Raw genomic sequence first — 13,570 nt, 5'->3', positions numbered from 1 at the left:
GGTGAATAGCCCTGCCTGGGACTCAGTTTCCTTCTCTGAAAAAGGAGGGTATTGCAGCAGATGAACTATGGAAGAGAGTGGTCCCCAGCTGCCAATCCTCTGATCTGCCTCTTCTCTATTGCTGCTCTGCCTGCTTCCTCTCTGCTCCCTCCAGAGAAGTCCTAGTGACCAAGAGGGGGTAGATCCGAGCTAAGCAACCCCTGCATTGCAGGGGGCCTGAGAGATCGGCTTAGATCCTAATCGCCCGAGGGAGAAGGGGCTCGCTCCCTTCCTTCCTTCCTCCCTCCCTCCTTCCCCCCTCCCTCCCCCCTCCCCTCCCTCTCCCCTCCCTCCCCCCTCCCTCTCCCCCTTCCTCCCTCCCTCCCTCCCTCTGAGATCCTGCCTTGGGCCCTGAGCCAGGAGCCATTTAAGGGCTCCCCTGCCAAATGCAGCCAAGTCCCACGCTGTCGAGAAAAACCACAACAGGACACGGGTGATTCCATGCAAGGAAGAGCTTTAATAAGTCACACTTATTCCTAAATCACGGCCACATGCCTCCGTAGCTGCTGAGCGACACACACGGACACACAAGCACACACACACAGACACACACGATTGGAACTTTATTTCTGAGACATCTAAGCACATCTTTGGTAAGCGAGTATCTTCCTCTCCACCCCTGAATCTACCAGTCGAGACAGCACAGCTTCCCGGGCTTCTGAATTAGGTCTTCCAGACTCAACAGCAAATTGATTCAAGGTGAATTCTGAAGATGGGGTTCTTAAAGTATTTACAGCATAGGCAAGTTAGGGGTTCTTGGTCAAGCAATCCCAAATGCTAAAAAGCAATATGACTCGTGGTATTATAAAAAGGGGGGTTATGACATTATTCAAAACACGTCCTGGCCTGGGGATTCAAATTTGGGGGTTTTGGCAAATATTTTCTTCAAAGTTCAGAATACTTCGACACAGTGAATGCTGGATGCCGCCGGATTTGTCTTGTTTCTTGTTTTTCTTTTTCTTTTTTTTTTTTTGTGTGTAAAGTCAATAGAGTCATTAGTCCCTCCCCCTCCAGTAAATGTTGAATGTCTTGGTCACATTTGGGTTTTTCTCCCACCCCCCTCCCCCAAAGGACGTTTTTTCGGATCCATTTTTTTTTAAATAGCATGAACCACGAGCTAAGATTCCTCATGAAAAAAAAAAATCAGTGATGCTGTGGGTGACCCTTTCCAACAGGGGGGAGTAGTCCATGCCCCTAAGCCAGACACCATGCAGAGAAAGCGAAGGGTCCTGCTGGGCGACCCTTGGGGCTTACATAAGACAGCACTTGCCTCTCAGCCGGTCGGTTCTAGTGGGCTGCTTGGCTTTCTTCCCGTCCACCTGTAGGCACACAGGTCTCCTCTTCTCCAGGTTGAGCAGCTCCTCGAAGAGCTCCTGAACGTTGGAGTTGTTCTTGGCCGAGGTCTCCATGAAGGAGCAATTCCACTTGTTGGCCAGAGCCTCCCCCTCGCTGGCCTGCAGCTCCCGCTGGTCCTCGTCGGTTTTGTTGCCCACGAGCATGATGGGGACCTTCTGCACGTCGCCTTTGATCTGGCGGATCTGCTCGTAGATGGGCAGCAGGTCTTCCAGGGACTGCTTGCTGGTGACCGAGTACACCAGGATGAAGGCGTGACCCTTGGAAATGGACAGCCTTTGCATGGCTGGGAACTGGTGACTACCTGTTGTGTCGGTGATCTGGAGGGTGCAGACGCTCTTCTCGCAGCAGATCACTTGGCGGTAGGTGTCTTCGATGGTCGGCACGTAGGTTTCCCGGAAAGTGCCCCGGACAAACCTCAGGACCAGGGAACTCTTTCCGACTCCGGCTGCCCCAAACACCACCACACGGTAGTCGTTGCTCTGCTCTGGCATCTCGGAAGCTGAATTCGAGCTGGAGTGAGTGAGAACAGCTGCCGCCGCCGCTGCTTACCCCTGCTGTTGTGATCTGAACAGGCAAGCTGGGGAGTGAGAGGCTGCTGGCTGCAATCTCAACTCGGGGGTGGGGCACGGCTGGGAGGGGGGCAGCTTTGCCCACTCAGCTTCTCTGTTTACCTGGCCATTGGGGGAATCTAGGAGACGGGCAGGGAGGAGGAGAGAGACAGAGAAAGGCAATTTCTCACTCAAACTTGTCCTTTCCTTTGCAGAGCCCCCAGCCAGCTAATTCTGCGCCCCCTCCCCCCAGAAAAAAAATGTCAAACGGCATCAACACACATCTCACTGGCATAGCAGGCTTGGGGTAGCGGGGAACAGTTTATAAATATTATTTATGGAACCTGCCCCCTCCCCCTTCCCCAGCTTTGCAAATCTCCCTTGCTTAATACTTGTTCTAGCTCTGGTCCCTGGGGTATGGAGAAGGGAGGGCACCACAGTGGGGGCTGGGAGCCTAGACTATTGGGGAAAAACAGGCTAGATTAGGAGTTAGAGGACCTGGATTCAGACCTCAGCTCTTCCAGCAGCTGTGTGACCTTGGGCAAAATGTTTACCCTCTCTGAACCTCAGTTTCCTTACCACAACATGGGGGTTTGGGACCAAATGGCTTAGGAGTCCCTTTCAGCTTTAGGTCATTGATCCTACTATCAATTCCCAATACACAGGTTAGCTTTATCTAGAGGCAGTCTGGACGGTCACCATCCCCTCCATCCATCCATCCATGCAGCTACACACTCAGCTGAGGGTCAGCATGGTAGATTTCCAAGGAGAAATCCCCCTCCCCTTCCCTTTTCCCCTCTCCCTCCCTCTGCTTCCTGAGCTCCTGGCCAGGCAAGACTCCTGCCCTTTCTCTACCAAATCCCCCTTCCCCCAAGCCTCTGCAAATCAACTGTGCATTTCTATGGCCCAGTCCCCCTATAGCGACCCCAGACAATCAGCAAGCATTGATGAGGTGTCTTCTCTGGGTCAGACATTTGACTAAGCACTGGCAGCATAAATCTAGAATGTAAAGGTCCTGCCCTTAAGAAGTGAGCATTCTCTGCTGGAGGGAGGGTGGCCAGATTAATCGACACCTCTGCCTCTGGACTTGGGTCATTCCAAATCACTCCGGTCCTGAGTCCTTGGACCTTCTACAGCCTTGAGATTCCCAGATACAGCAAGAAGACTGGTCTATGTGGTCCCTGTGCCAAACTGTACTTAGAAAGCAAAATCACCAAGCTAGTCAAACTGTGGGAGATAGTCAGGAAGCATTTATTTATTTGGCTCTCTGGGTCAGGGGGTGGTGGTGGAGAGAGAGGCGAGGACACGATCCTGCCCTCAAGAATCTTCAATTCCTTTGGAGAAGATGACATGCAAATCAGAGGTATCAGACACACAGCCTGCAGGCCCCACCAGGCCCACAACATTGCAGAGTAAGGACACTGCCGGATTAAAATGGGATTGGGAAATCTTTAACAAAATAAATAAAAATACAATGCAACATGGATGATATTCCAATTTTAAGACTAAGCCAATCTGAGGCCTGAAGGGATCTTGATGTAAAGATGAGACACTGCTGATGTCAATCACAAGATACACAGGAGACATTTTCAGATTAGATGAAAAGTAATCTGAGAAGGCCAGGCAAATAGAAAGCCTTTTTAGAGCAGGTGAGCTTCAGGCTGAATCTTACAGGAAGCCAAGGAAATTGAGAAGTGGGGGAATTGGGGATGGCAACCCTAGAGAAGACAGGACCAAATTCAGGACTTGGAGCCAGAAAGACCTGGATTCAAGTTATACCACTGACACAGACTGGCTTTGTGAACCTAGGCAAGTCACTTCACTTCTCAACCTTGTTTCCTGGTCAGCAATAGGAGGTAAAAAAACACACCTAGATCCCAGCGTTGTTTAGGGATCAAATAATGTACAAAGAGTGCTTTGTAAAAACTAAAGGTTATCTGCTTGCATTTTTAATTCTAGCACTTAGCATAGTGCCTGGTACATAGTCAAGTTAACAAGCATTTATTAACCACTTACTATGTACTATATTAACCACTGCACTAAGTGCCAAGAATATGACTCTAAGCAAAAAGAAAGACGGGTCCTACCCTCAGAGAGCTTACATTCTAGTAGGGAAAGATAACACACAAAAGAAAAGTTAAAGGGGAGGGTGGCATGGTGGGGAAAGTACGGTGAGTCAGGAGTCAAGTCCAGAAAGGGATCAAGAGATACTTAACCCAAACATTTGTCTTAAAATGGACTTTCTGTTAAGAACCAAGCAGAGGAGGGACCTCAGGGCAGAATGGATTACCAGGGTGAAAAGTCAGTGAGCAATTATTAAGCACCTACTATATGCTAAGAACTACACTCCAGAAAAAGGCTAAAGACAGTGTGGGAGACAACATGTAAGTAATATGTTCAGACAAACTATAGACAGGATAGAGTGGAGATGATCATGAGAGGAAAGGCACCAGGGAGAAGAGGACTTGGGAAAGGTGCTCTGCAGAAGCTGGGCCTTGAAGGCAGACACTGGACACCAGAGGTGGGACACCAGTCAGGAGGCCAGGTCACTGCACCAGAGGGCACGTGGAGGGGAGGGGTTCTGAGAGAGGATTTTCTATTTGATCCCACAGGGGATAGGGAGCCACTGCAGTGTATTGAGTAGGGGGCTGATATGGTCATAGTGGGAGGCCTTAGGGAAGGACAATCTGGAACAGGCAGAGACCCATGGGGAAGGTGTTGCAGCAGCCCAGACAGTAGTGATGAAGGCCTGCACCAGGGTGTGGCAGCATCAGGGAGAAGGGAGCACATCTAAAAGATGCTGTGAAGGTGACATCAACAGTCCTTGGTAACTGACTAGCTAGGGAGACTAGGACAGAATCAGGAGGTAACATTCAGGTTGCGAGCCTGGGGCACTGGGAGGATGTTGGTACCCCCAGCGATAACAGGGAAGTTTGGCAGGGGGAGAGACCACCCGTTCGCCTGTGGACATGCCTGAGGGACGTCCATTCCAAGATGTCTGGACTGCAGTTGGAGACGCGAGTCTGGAGAGAGGTTAAGGTTGGATAAATAGATTTGAGAACCATCAGCATAGAGATGATAATTAAATCCATTCGAGCTGATGAGATCACCAAGTGAAGCAGTATAGAGGGAGGAAAGAGGAGGGCTCAGGGTTAGTGGGCATGGGAGGGGGAGAGAGGGAGAGAGAGGAGGGAGGGAGGGAAGAAGCGAGGGAGGGAGGAAGGAAGAGGTCTGGAGGAGATGCCAGGGAGAGGGGAGAGGCAGTGCAGGAGGGAGGTGCCACCCGAAGGGAGGGTCCAGGTGAGGTTGTGTAACATGCATCTGTAGTGGGCAGAACAGCAGCAGCATTTTCTCCTCCTCACTCAGCAGCACGCGTGGAGGGGCCCAGGGATGGGGAGTGAGCCATAGCTGAGGCTTGCAGAGACACAGCACCCCGTCTAAACGCCCAGCCGGGCTCCGACCAATCACGACACGGTCCGACAGAGCCTCGCACAGTCCGGCCAATCCCAGCCCATTCCGCTTTTTCAGGGCTGGATGCTTGTCCAATCAGCAAAAGGAGGTAACCATGTTCCGCCCACCCTCTTTCCCCGTTGCTAGGGCCGCCTGAATCCAGCCTATAGGAAGGCTCTCTGTTTCTGTTGAGCCTGGGGGGCGGTGCTACCGCCCCCCTCCCCCCCAATGTTGGCGGTATACAATTATATAATTCTTTGGGGAGTGGGGCAGCGAGCTTGGCAACAGGGCCTTTCACGTCCAATATCGCGAGATTACCGCAGACTCGCCAAGATAAATTATACGCGTTAGTTAGTGGGAATGTTTGCAGGGGAAGGTTTATACTGGTTTAAACTGGTATTGCGCGTGCGCATCATGCCTAGCTGGTTTGCAATCTTGCGCATGCGCTTAAACCCTTGGCAGACGCTTCAGTCCCGGAGAAGAGCAAGAGACCCCCCCCCCCACCCCTTCTATCCTTTCTCGGGGAGTGACAATACGAGACCCCACACCCACAAACACATACACCCCTTCTGTGCTGGGGACAGCCAAGAACAAGAGACCCTTTTCCCTCCACTCTCTTGTGTAGGGGCAAGAAAAAGACTCCCCCGCTCACCTTTTAGGGAGAGGCAAGAACAAGAAACCTTCCCTCCCCCCACACTCCTGGGGAGGGGCAATGATAAGAAACTTCCCCGACCCCATACTCTTCTAAGGAAGAGCAAATACAAGAGACCCCCCTTTTTCTGGGGAGAGGCGAGAACAAGAGAACCCCCTTTTTCTGGGGAGGGGCAAGAAGAGACCCTCCCTCCCTTTCCTGGGGAGGGGCAAGAACAAGAGACCCTTCTTTTCACTCCTCTTTTCTGGGAAGGGGCGAGAACGAGAGACCCCCCACCCCCCTCTTTGCCTATCCTGGTGCTAAAGAGGGCAGGCGTCTTTGGCCTGGCGTAGGAGGGTTAGGGGTAGGGTTAAGAGAACGTCTCAAAGGGAAATAGACCAACCCGCCTTTATTAAGAGCCTGCGCGGCGCCCAACGCAAACAGCAGCCCTGCCCTCAGGGAGCTCACAATGTAAGGGGACGCTATACCAAGCTCCAGGCACTGGCATAAAGGGGAATCGAGAAAGGCTTTTCGGTTGGGTTAGACAGGAGTCAGAGAGGAGAAGGGAGAACACTTCAAACACGGGGAACAACTAGAAAATGCCCAGACCCAGGAGATGGGGTGTTCTGTGGGGGGGTGTAAGGTGCGGGAAGGCTGGAAGGAGGAGGGGGAGGCTGTGAAGGGACCTGAGCCGCCAGACTTTGTATTTGTGCCAAGCACGGAGGGCACTTAATAATTGCTTGGAGTCCACAGGGAGCCGGGAAGTTTCGTGAGTACCGGGGAGGGCTGACATGGTTGGACCTTCCCTTTAGGAAGGCGGCTTTGGTGGCTAAATGGGGATGGAGTGGAGTGGGGAGAGGCTTAAGGGCCGGCTGAGGCCCCAGCAGCTATTGCATAGTCTCGGTGTGAGATGAGGAGAGCATGCACTGGCTAGTATAGTGGCTGTGGGTGTAGTTGGCTTCCTTGGGTCTATGCCCAGTAGTGGGTCAAAAGGTGTGACCAGGGCTAGTCACTTGTATCCTTACAAAACTGAAGTCCAGAAAAACCGGGCCATCTCTCGGCACTGCCAAATTTACCTGTGGTCTCTTCCTTACAAAATCTGATGGCCTTGTCTCAGTCTTCATCCTTTCTTGATCCCTCAGCTGCGTGGGTACTATGGGCCACTTCTTCCTCTTTGGGTTTTTGTGATCCCTCCTCCTCTCTTCTTCCTTCCACTCCTCCCCTTTTTTCTCGTTCTTCCCCTTCCTCTCCTTCTCCCTCCTCCTTCATATCTGACTATCCTTTCCGTACTGGCTCACTATGCCTATGATCTGTAGGAAGCCAGAGCCCCTTTCTCTTCTCTGTCAACACTGTCTTATTTGGGGAATACATTAGTTCCCATGAGTTTAGTCATCATCTATTTTCAGATATCTCCTAATGTATTCTTCATCCCAGATCTATATACTCGAGTCTCTCTTCTGAAACCCAATCCCACATCAGCAACAGCCTTACAAGACATTTAGATGGGATATATCTGTAGACATCTCAGACTCAATATGTCCAAAATAGAATAGTTATATTTTTCCTCTAAACTCATCTTTTCTTCTGAACTTTTCTGTTACTGTCAAGAGCACCCTTATCCTTTCAGTCATCCAGGTTCCCAATCCTCCTTTCTTCCTCACTCCTCACATCCAGCATGTTATTCAAGCTTGTAAATTTCTCCAACATCTATAGCATTTGTCCCCTTCTCTCTACCTATAGCCGCAGCCTAGATATGCTTCATCACTACTGACTGGACAATAATAAGAGCCTTCTAATTGGTCTCCCTGCCTTCAGTCTTCCCCAACCCATCTTCTACATACCCCCCAGAGTGATTTTCCTAAAGTACAGTCAGGTCTGACCCCGTCACTCTCCTTCACAATTATCTTTGATGACTTCCCCATCCCTTCTGGGAGTAAATAGGGACCAATTTGTTTGGAAGCAGTCAAGTCTTTCCTAACCTGGGCCTTTCCTTCCTCTGCATTCTATTGTACATCACTTTCCTTCCCCTTCATACATCTGACAGCCTCGTTATCATGGACAGTTCACTGTTCTTCATACACAGGACTTCGTTCCCCTCTCCAAGCCTGGCTATACCTGGAATGCAATGGTGCCCTCCTTACTTCTGTCTCTTAGAATGCCTGGTTCCTTCTAGATGTAGTTCAAGCATCATCTTGTGAATGAAGCCTGTCCTGCCCCAGCAGCTGCTGGTATCTTTTCCCCCACAAATAACTCGTCTCTAGTTTGTACACACCTATGTATGAATATAGCTTAGAGAAGCACAGCTTTAGAATGGAAAAAGCACCTTGGAGACCACCTCCTCCAGCCCCCTCCTTTGACAGGTGAGGGAAATGAGGCCCAGAGCGTTACGAGCTCTCCTAAGTGAAGTCCGTTGGTAGGACTGCTTGAATTCATGTCCTTTGATTCCAGATTTCATGTTCTGTACGTGGTGCCTGCCATCTAGACCATGAAGCACCGCCATCTATCCAGCTGGCCAGGTTAGGAACCTTGGACTCTTCAGGCCATTCAATCAAGTCCTCAACCGCCCCATCGCCAATCGCTAACCAAATGCATTTTCCACCTTGGGGTCTTTCTGGCTCTCCAAAAAGGCTCTCCATATTTTGATGGGGGACCTGCATCGGTCCCATTTTCTCCATCATCTTCAGTTTAAGCCAACAAAACAACAAACCAAGCCCTGAGTGGTAGGGGTAAGTGCTCACAACAATTGACTCATGAGAGAGCTGGCTGCGGTCCACCCTGATTTTAGTTCCTCAACCATATTTCTTCTATCCCCCTTCTCTTCAGCCCCAGAGCCACTGCCCCTGTCTCCGATAAGCCAACCCCATCAATATTTATTAAGCACCTACTATGTGCCAGGCACTCTGCTAAGAGCCTCATCATTTTTCTTCTGATTATTACCACAGCTTCCCTAGTTGTTCTCCTTGTTTCCAGTCTCTTCCCTCTCCAATTGTCTTCCATACACACAACTTTCCGAATGACACAAGTTGGACCTTATCATTCCCCCTTCACTAGAAGCACCACATCTAAAGTCTCCACAGTCTGCTTCTAGGCCACCTCTCCAGCCTTCCTTCCTTCTTTCTTCTTCTTTCTTTCTTTCTTTCTTTCTTTCTTTTCTTCTCTTTCTTTCTTTCTTTCTTTCTTTCTTTCGTGAGGCAGTTTGGGGTTAAGTGACTTGCCCAGGGTCACACAGCTGGTAAGTGTCAAGTGTCTAAGGTCGGATTTGAACTCAGGTCCTCCTGAATCCAGGGCCAGTGCTCTATCCACTGTGCCACCTAGCTGCCCCTCCAGCCTTATTTCATATTATTCTCTATCCTCAGCTCCCCATTCTGGCCACACTGACCTAGTGCTTTCTGGACCCCATTCTATCTGCTGCCAATACCTTTGTGGGTCCCTTCTATGCTCAGGACAAGTGTACACTTACTTACACCCTCCTCTACTTTCTCCTCCGTCTCTTCTGCTCTCCTCTGACAGAAGGTCCTTAAGGGCAGGCACTGTTTTGTTTTGGCCTGTTTTCCTAGCTGCTAGCAGTCTGGCGCACAGTAGGTGCTTCATGCTCATCAGTGCTTGGTTGGCTATCTCCTTTGCCCCCTTGCTTCTCTTTGTATTTCCAGGGCTTAGCCCAGTGGCATATAGGAGGTATTCAATCAAAACTTATTGATAGATTCAAATGCCTGGCTCCTTTTGAGGCTCAGTTCAGTGACTGTTGTTTCCATGCAGCCTTTTGTGTTCCTCTCAGTTGTTTGCCTTCCACTGCCCCACAAATGACATCCTATTGACTTGTCTGTTTAGTGGGACATTCTCCTTCCCACTCCCTTAGTAAATGTAAGCTTCTTGAGGGCAGACTTCCTTTTTATCTATACCAAACACGTGGCCTAGGGCCAGGCATACAATAGGTGCTTAATAAATGTTTATCCAATTGGAATTGTTTGATTTGACATTCTCTTTACACATTCTCTCTCTGTGTCTGTCTTATCTCATGTGCTCCCAGAGGTTTAGTTCTCATCTTTATGAAGATGGTGCCCAGCTCTCCACATCCAGCCCCAGTCTCCCTCCTGAGCTTCCAAGTGCATACACTTTAGGTGTCCAAAACAAGTCATTCTCTTTTGCTCCAACCCTCCCCTCTTCCAAACGCCTTTGTTTCTCCCAGGGGTCCCACCAGTCCTTCCCAGCGCCTGCATTTTCTCTTCCTTACCCCCCACCCCTTCAGTTCTAAGTCTTGTTGACTATACTTCAGAGATCTCTGTCCATTCCCTCTCATCCACCCTCTTCCTCAGTGCTGACTCTCATCACCTTCCACTTAGACCATTGCAGTAGCTTCTTCATTGGACTCCTGTCCTCAAACTTCTCCCCTTTCCAAACTATCCTCACAGCTGCCAAAATGACACTTGGGTCTGACTGAGGCACTTCCATGCTCACAAAGCTCATGCAACTTCTTATTTCCTGTAGGATCAAGTTCGAACACCTTCGTTTGACATTTAAAGACTTTCCCAAAATGCCTCATTTTCAGACTCATTGTACATTTTCCCCTGTCATATACAGCTCAGCCCTGATTTAGTGGGAATAATGAATCTCCTAAAGTAGAAGCATGTATTCAAATTCACATTACTTGAAGTTATAATTATGTAAAATATGGTCATTGATCCCAGCCCAATGGGAATATGCAGTGGCACAAGAAAATGGATAGAGTGCTGAGCCTGGAGTCAGGAAGACCCAAGTTCAAATCCAGTCTCAGATACTTTGTGATCCTGGGCAGGTCACTTCATCTCTGTTTGCCTTGGAGGCAGCTGGGTGGCCCAGTGGCTGGAGTGTTAGGTCTGGAATAAGGAAGACCAGAGTTTAAATCCAGCCTTAGACATTTCCTAGCTGTGTGACCCTGGGCACATCATCCACCCTCTGTCTGCCTCAGTTTCTTCATCTGTAAAATGGGGTAATAATAGTGCCTAGCTCCAGGGGCTGTTGTGAAGATCAAATGAGGTCACATTTGTAAAGCTACCTGCAAACCCTAGCATCGCATCACTACTACATTGCCAGCAAAGTGGCTGGCCCTTCCCAGAATGTACTCCTTCTTAATGTCTCTTAGGATCCCTGGCTTCCTCAGAATGCAGCTCAAGCAGCCCCTCACCATGAACCTGCTCAGATGCCCTCGGCCGCTGGCCCTCCCCTCCAAAGTGACCTTTCTATTTACTTTGTAGATAAAGGACAAGAGAAGGGGGACCTTGGGAGGGCTAGGGAGCCATCCCCAACAAGCATCTAATTCTTGGGTGAAATGCATCGCCCAATTGAGGTCACACAGAGAGCATCAGTGGCGGTATTTGAACCAGTCCTGTGGTCCTTTTCATGAGAAAGCCCTAGCTGGAGAACCAGGCCCCGAGTCAGGTAAGGCTTCCATTTAAAACTCCGCCTCTGATCTTGATGGGTTGAATTACCTTGGCTAAGTACCTTAGCCTCTCAGTGTCCTTGGCTACTGGCTAAGACTCTACGTTGAAGTGTAGCTGCCTATCTGCATCAGTGGTTTGCTCATTAGGAGTTCCCTGTGCCATTGGAATCATGGGTCTCCTCCAAAATTTGCTCCATAGACTTAGGTGTGCATCTGTTACCTCCCCTAGTCCATGAGGACCAGGGCTATTTTTGTCCCTCGAAGAACACCTGGCACCTGGCAAACAGTCGGGGCTTAGTAAATGCAGCCTTCCAGTATTTGAATGGCTGCCAATAGAAGAGGGATCAGACTTGTTCACTTTAGCTCTGAAGCCTGGACAAGGAATGTCAGAAAGAACTTCCTAACCATGTTATCAGAAAGTATGGTGGGCTGTCTCCTGAGTGCTTAGAAGGCGCCTGACACATAGTAGGAGCTTAAGAGGTATTTACCGAATTGGATTGATCTAAGACTGGAGGACCATTTGCTGGGTCTGTGCTCCCAGATTAGACTGGATTGCTCCAAGGTCCCTTGGGACTCTGAGCTTCTGTCTTGAAGGGACAGGGACTTGAAGGGGGTCAGGGAGGTGCCATCAGAAAGCAGCAGTGTGACCTCAAAATCACCTTATCTCCATTTCCTCAGGTGTTAGGTGAAGACAATAATACTGTGTCCTTAGAGAGCTAGGCGGGGGTGGGGCGGGTGGGTGCATAGAAACACTCCCTTAGCATTAAGCCCCAGTCCAAACCTGAGTCATTTATCATTTGTATTTCCGGGACCTTTTGCCCAATCTTCACTGCCAACCCAAACGACAACATGAGCAACTTTTAGAACACACCTCCCACCCCCAACCATGTATCAAAGGTCACATTGACTGTTGGCACAGCCAGAAGGGGCAGGGGGCGGCAGGAGGAGTATTTAAAGATTGGGTGCCTTGTATCGCCTCGGGGTTGTACTGAGAGCCCCTGTCATCCCCCAACCTAGAACAGGCTGCACAGACAAGTGTCAGCAGCCTTCCCAAGGGCAGACAGACCAGACACCCTGGGGGATGAGGCTAAGTAGAACCTGAGCAGGGGAAAACAAACACCCAACATTGCACTCCGGCCCTGCCTCCAGTCTGCTCTGGGGCATTTCAGGATGGAGAGCTGTCCAGGACTTCAGAGATTACTCAGCCCAGCCTCTGGGATGAGGGGCTATGACAGGAATCCATCTACCTCATAGAATCTCCTTCCTTCTCACTTTTCAGGGTGGGGGGAAGCCCAGAAAAGACTTTTCCACCCTCAGAAACATCCAGAGCCCTCCCAGGAAACAAAGCCCAAGTGCCCATCCACCTAGCTCTTACTTTCTGGGGACAAATCCAAATCTTCAAAGTGACTCAACATCTCCCCCCATCCCTAATGCTGTCTTCCCCCTTAGCCCAGGAAAACCTGGCAAGAACAGCCTGATGGGCTGAGGGGGTGGGGCCTTCAAAGACCTTTGCAGCTGCCCAGGGGGTCTCACCAGGCAGCCTGGGAGCGCTGGAGACGAGAGGCTGGTTGGAGGGTCCTGAGTGAGGAGGGCACCAGGTCAGCCAAGAGCTGCCGAGATTGGTGCTCGCTCTCCAGTCTTCTCGCCTCTCTTCTCCTCTCTTCTCCTTTCCTCTCCTCCTCTCTCCTGGAAGAGCAGAGCAGACTGGAACCTCCCTAGTTTTCATTCAAGGTTTCCACCCAATGGAACAGTCCCATTCATGGAGAGAGTGGTAGAGGGACATCCAGCCAGCTAGTGGGGATCCGCTCTGGCAGAAAGAAATAAACCCACCCCCTCCAGTGAGCCAGCCAGGCTGCCCCACGCAACCCTGTGGGCGGCCGGGCACCACACAGAGCGAGCAGGGCTCCTGGAGCTCCCTGGGACAGACAGGATCTCCCAGGAGAGACCGGGCAACTCCTCCACGTTGCAGATCCCCGCCTCTAGTTCCCTACCACCCGTGCCCCTGGCAGCACAGCTGCCTCTGCCCTCCTTTCCCCTGTAAGATTCAGGCAAACACCAAGCCCTGCCACCCATCCACCACTGGCACACGCGCCGGGAGTTTCCCTTCTCCCAATTCGAGAGCCTGTTGCT

The 13,570-nt window shown here is 50.5% G+C and overlaps 1 protein-coding gene across 1 annotated transcript; it reads right to left on the bottom strand.

The window, feature by feature from the left end:
• Nucleotides 1-509: 509 nt before the first annotated feature.
• On the bottom strand, nt 510-13,370 carry DIRAS3 (DIRAS family GTPase 3). The gene is made up of 2 exons (XM_044005046.1): nt 12,974-13,370; nt 510-2,083 (listed from the first exon to the last, which is right to left on the bottom strand). The coding sequence occupies exon 2, from the start codon at nt 1,884-1,886 to the stop codon at nt 1,290-1,292; it is 597 nt and encodes a 198-aa protein (XP_043860981.1). The 5' UTR covers nt 1,887-2,083; nt 12,974-13,370; the 3' UTR covers nt 510-1,289.
• Between the last annotated feature and the right edge of the window lie 200 nt (nt 13,371-13,570).

Source organism: Dromiciops gliroides, chromosome 4 (assembly GCF_019393635.1).
Source record: "Dromiciops gliroides isolate mDroGli1 chromosome 4, mDroGli1.pri, whole genome shotgun sequence".
NCBI classification, from domain to species: domain Eukaryota; kingdom Metazoa; phylum Chordata; class Mammalia; order Microbiotheria; family Microbiotheriidae; genus Dromiciops; species Dromiciops gliroides.
The sequence above is the reverse complement of the archived record's forward strand: the minus strand, read 5'-3'. Positions and strand labels throughout refer to the sequence as shown.

Excerpts from the sequence above, each read along its gene's own strand:
- DIRAS3 (XM_044005046.1), bottom strand. The coding sequence starts at position 1,886 with ATGCCAGAGCAGAGCAACGACTACCGTGTGGTGGTGTTTGGGGCAGCC.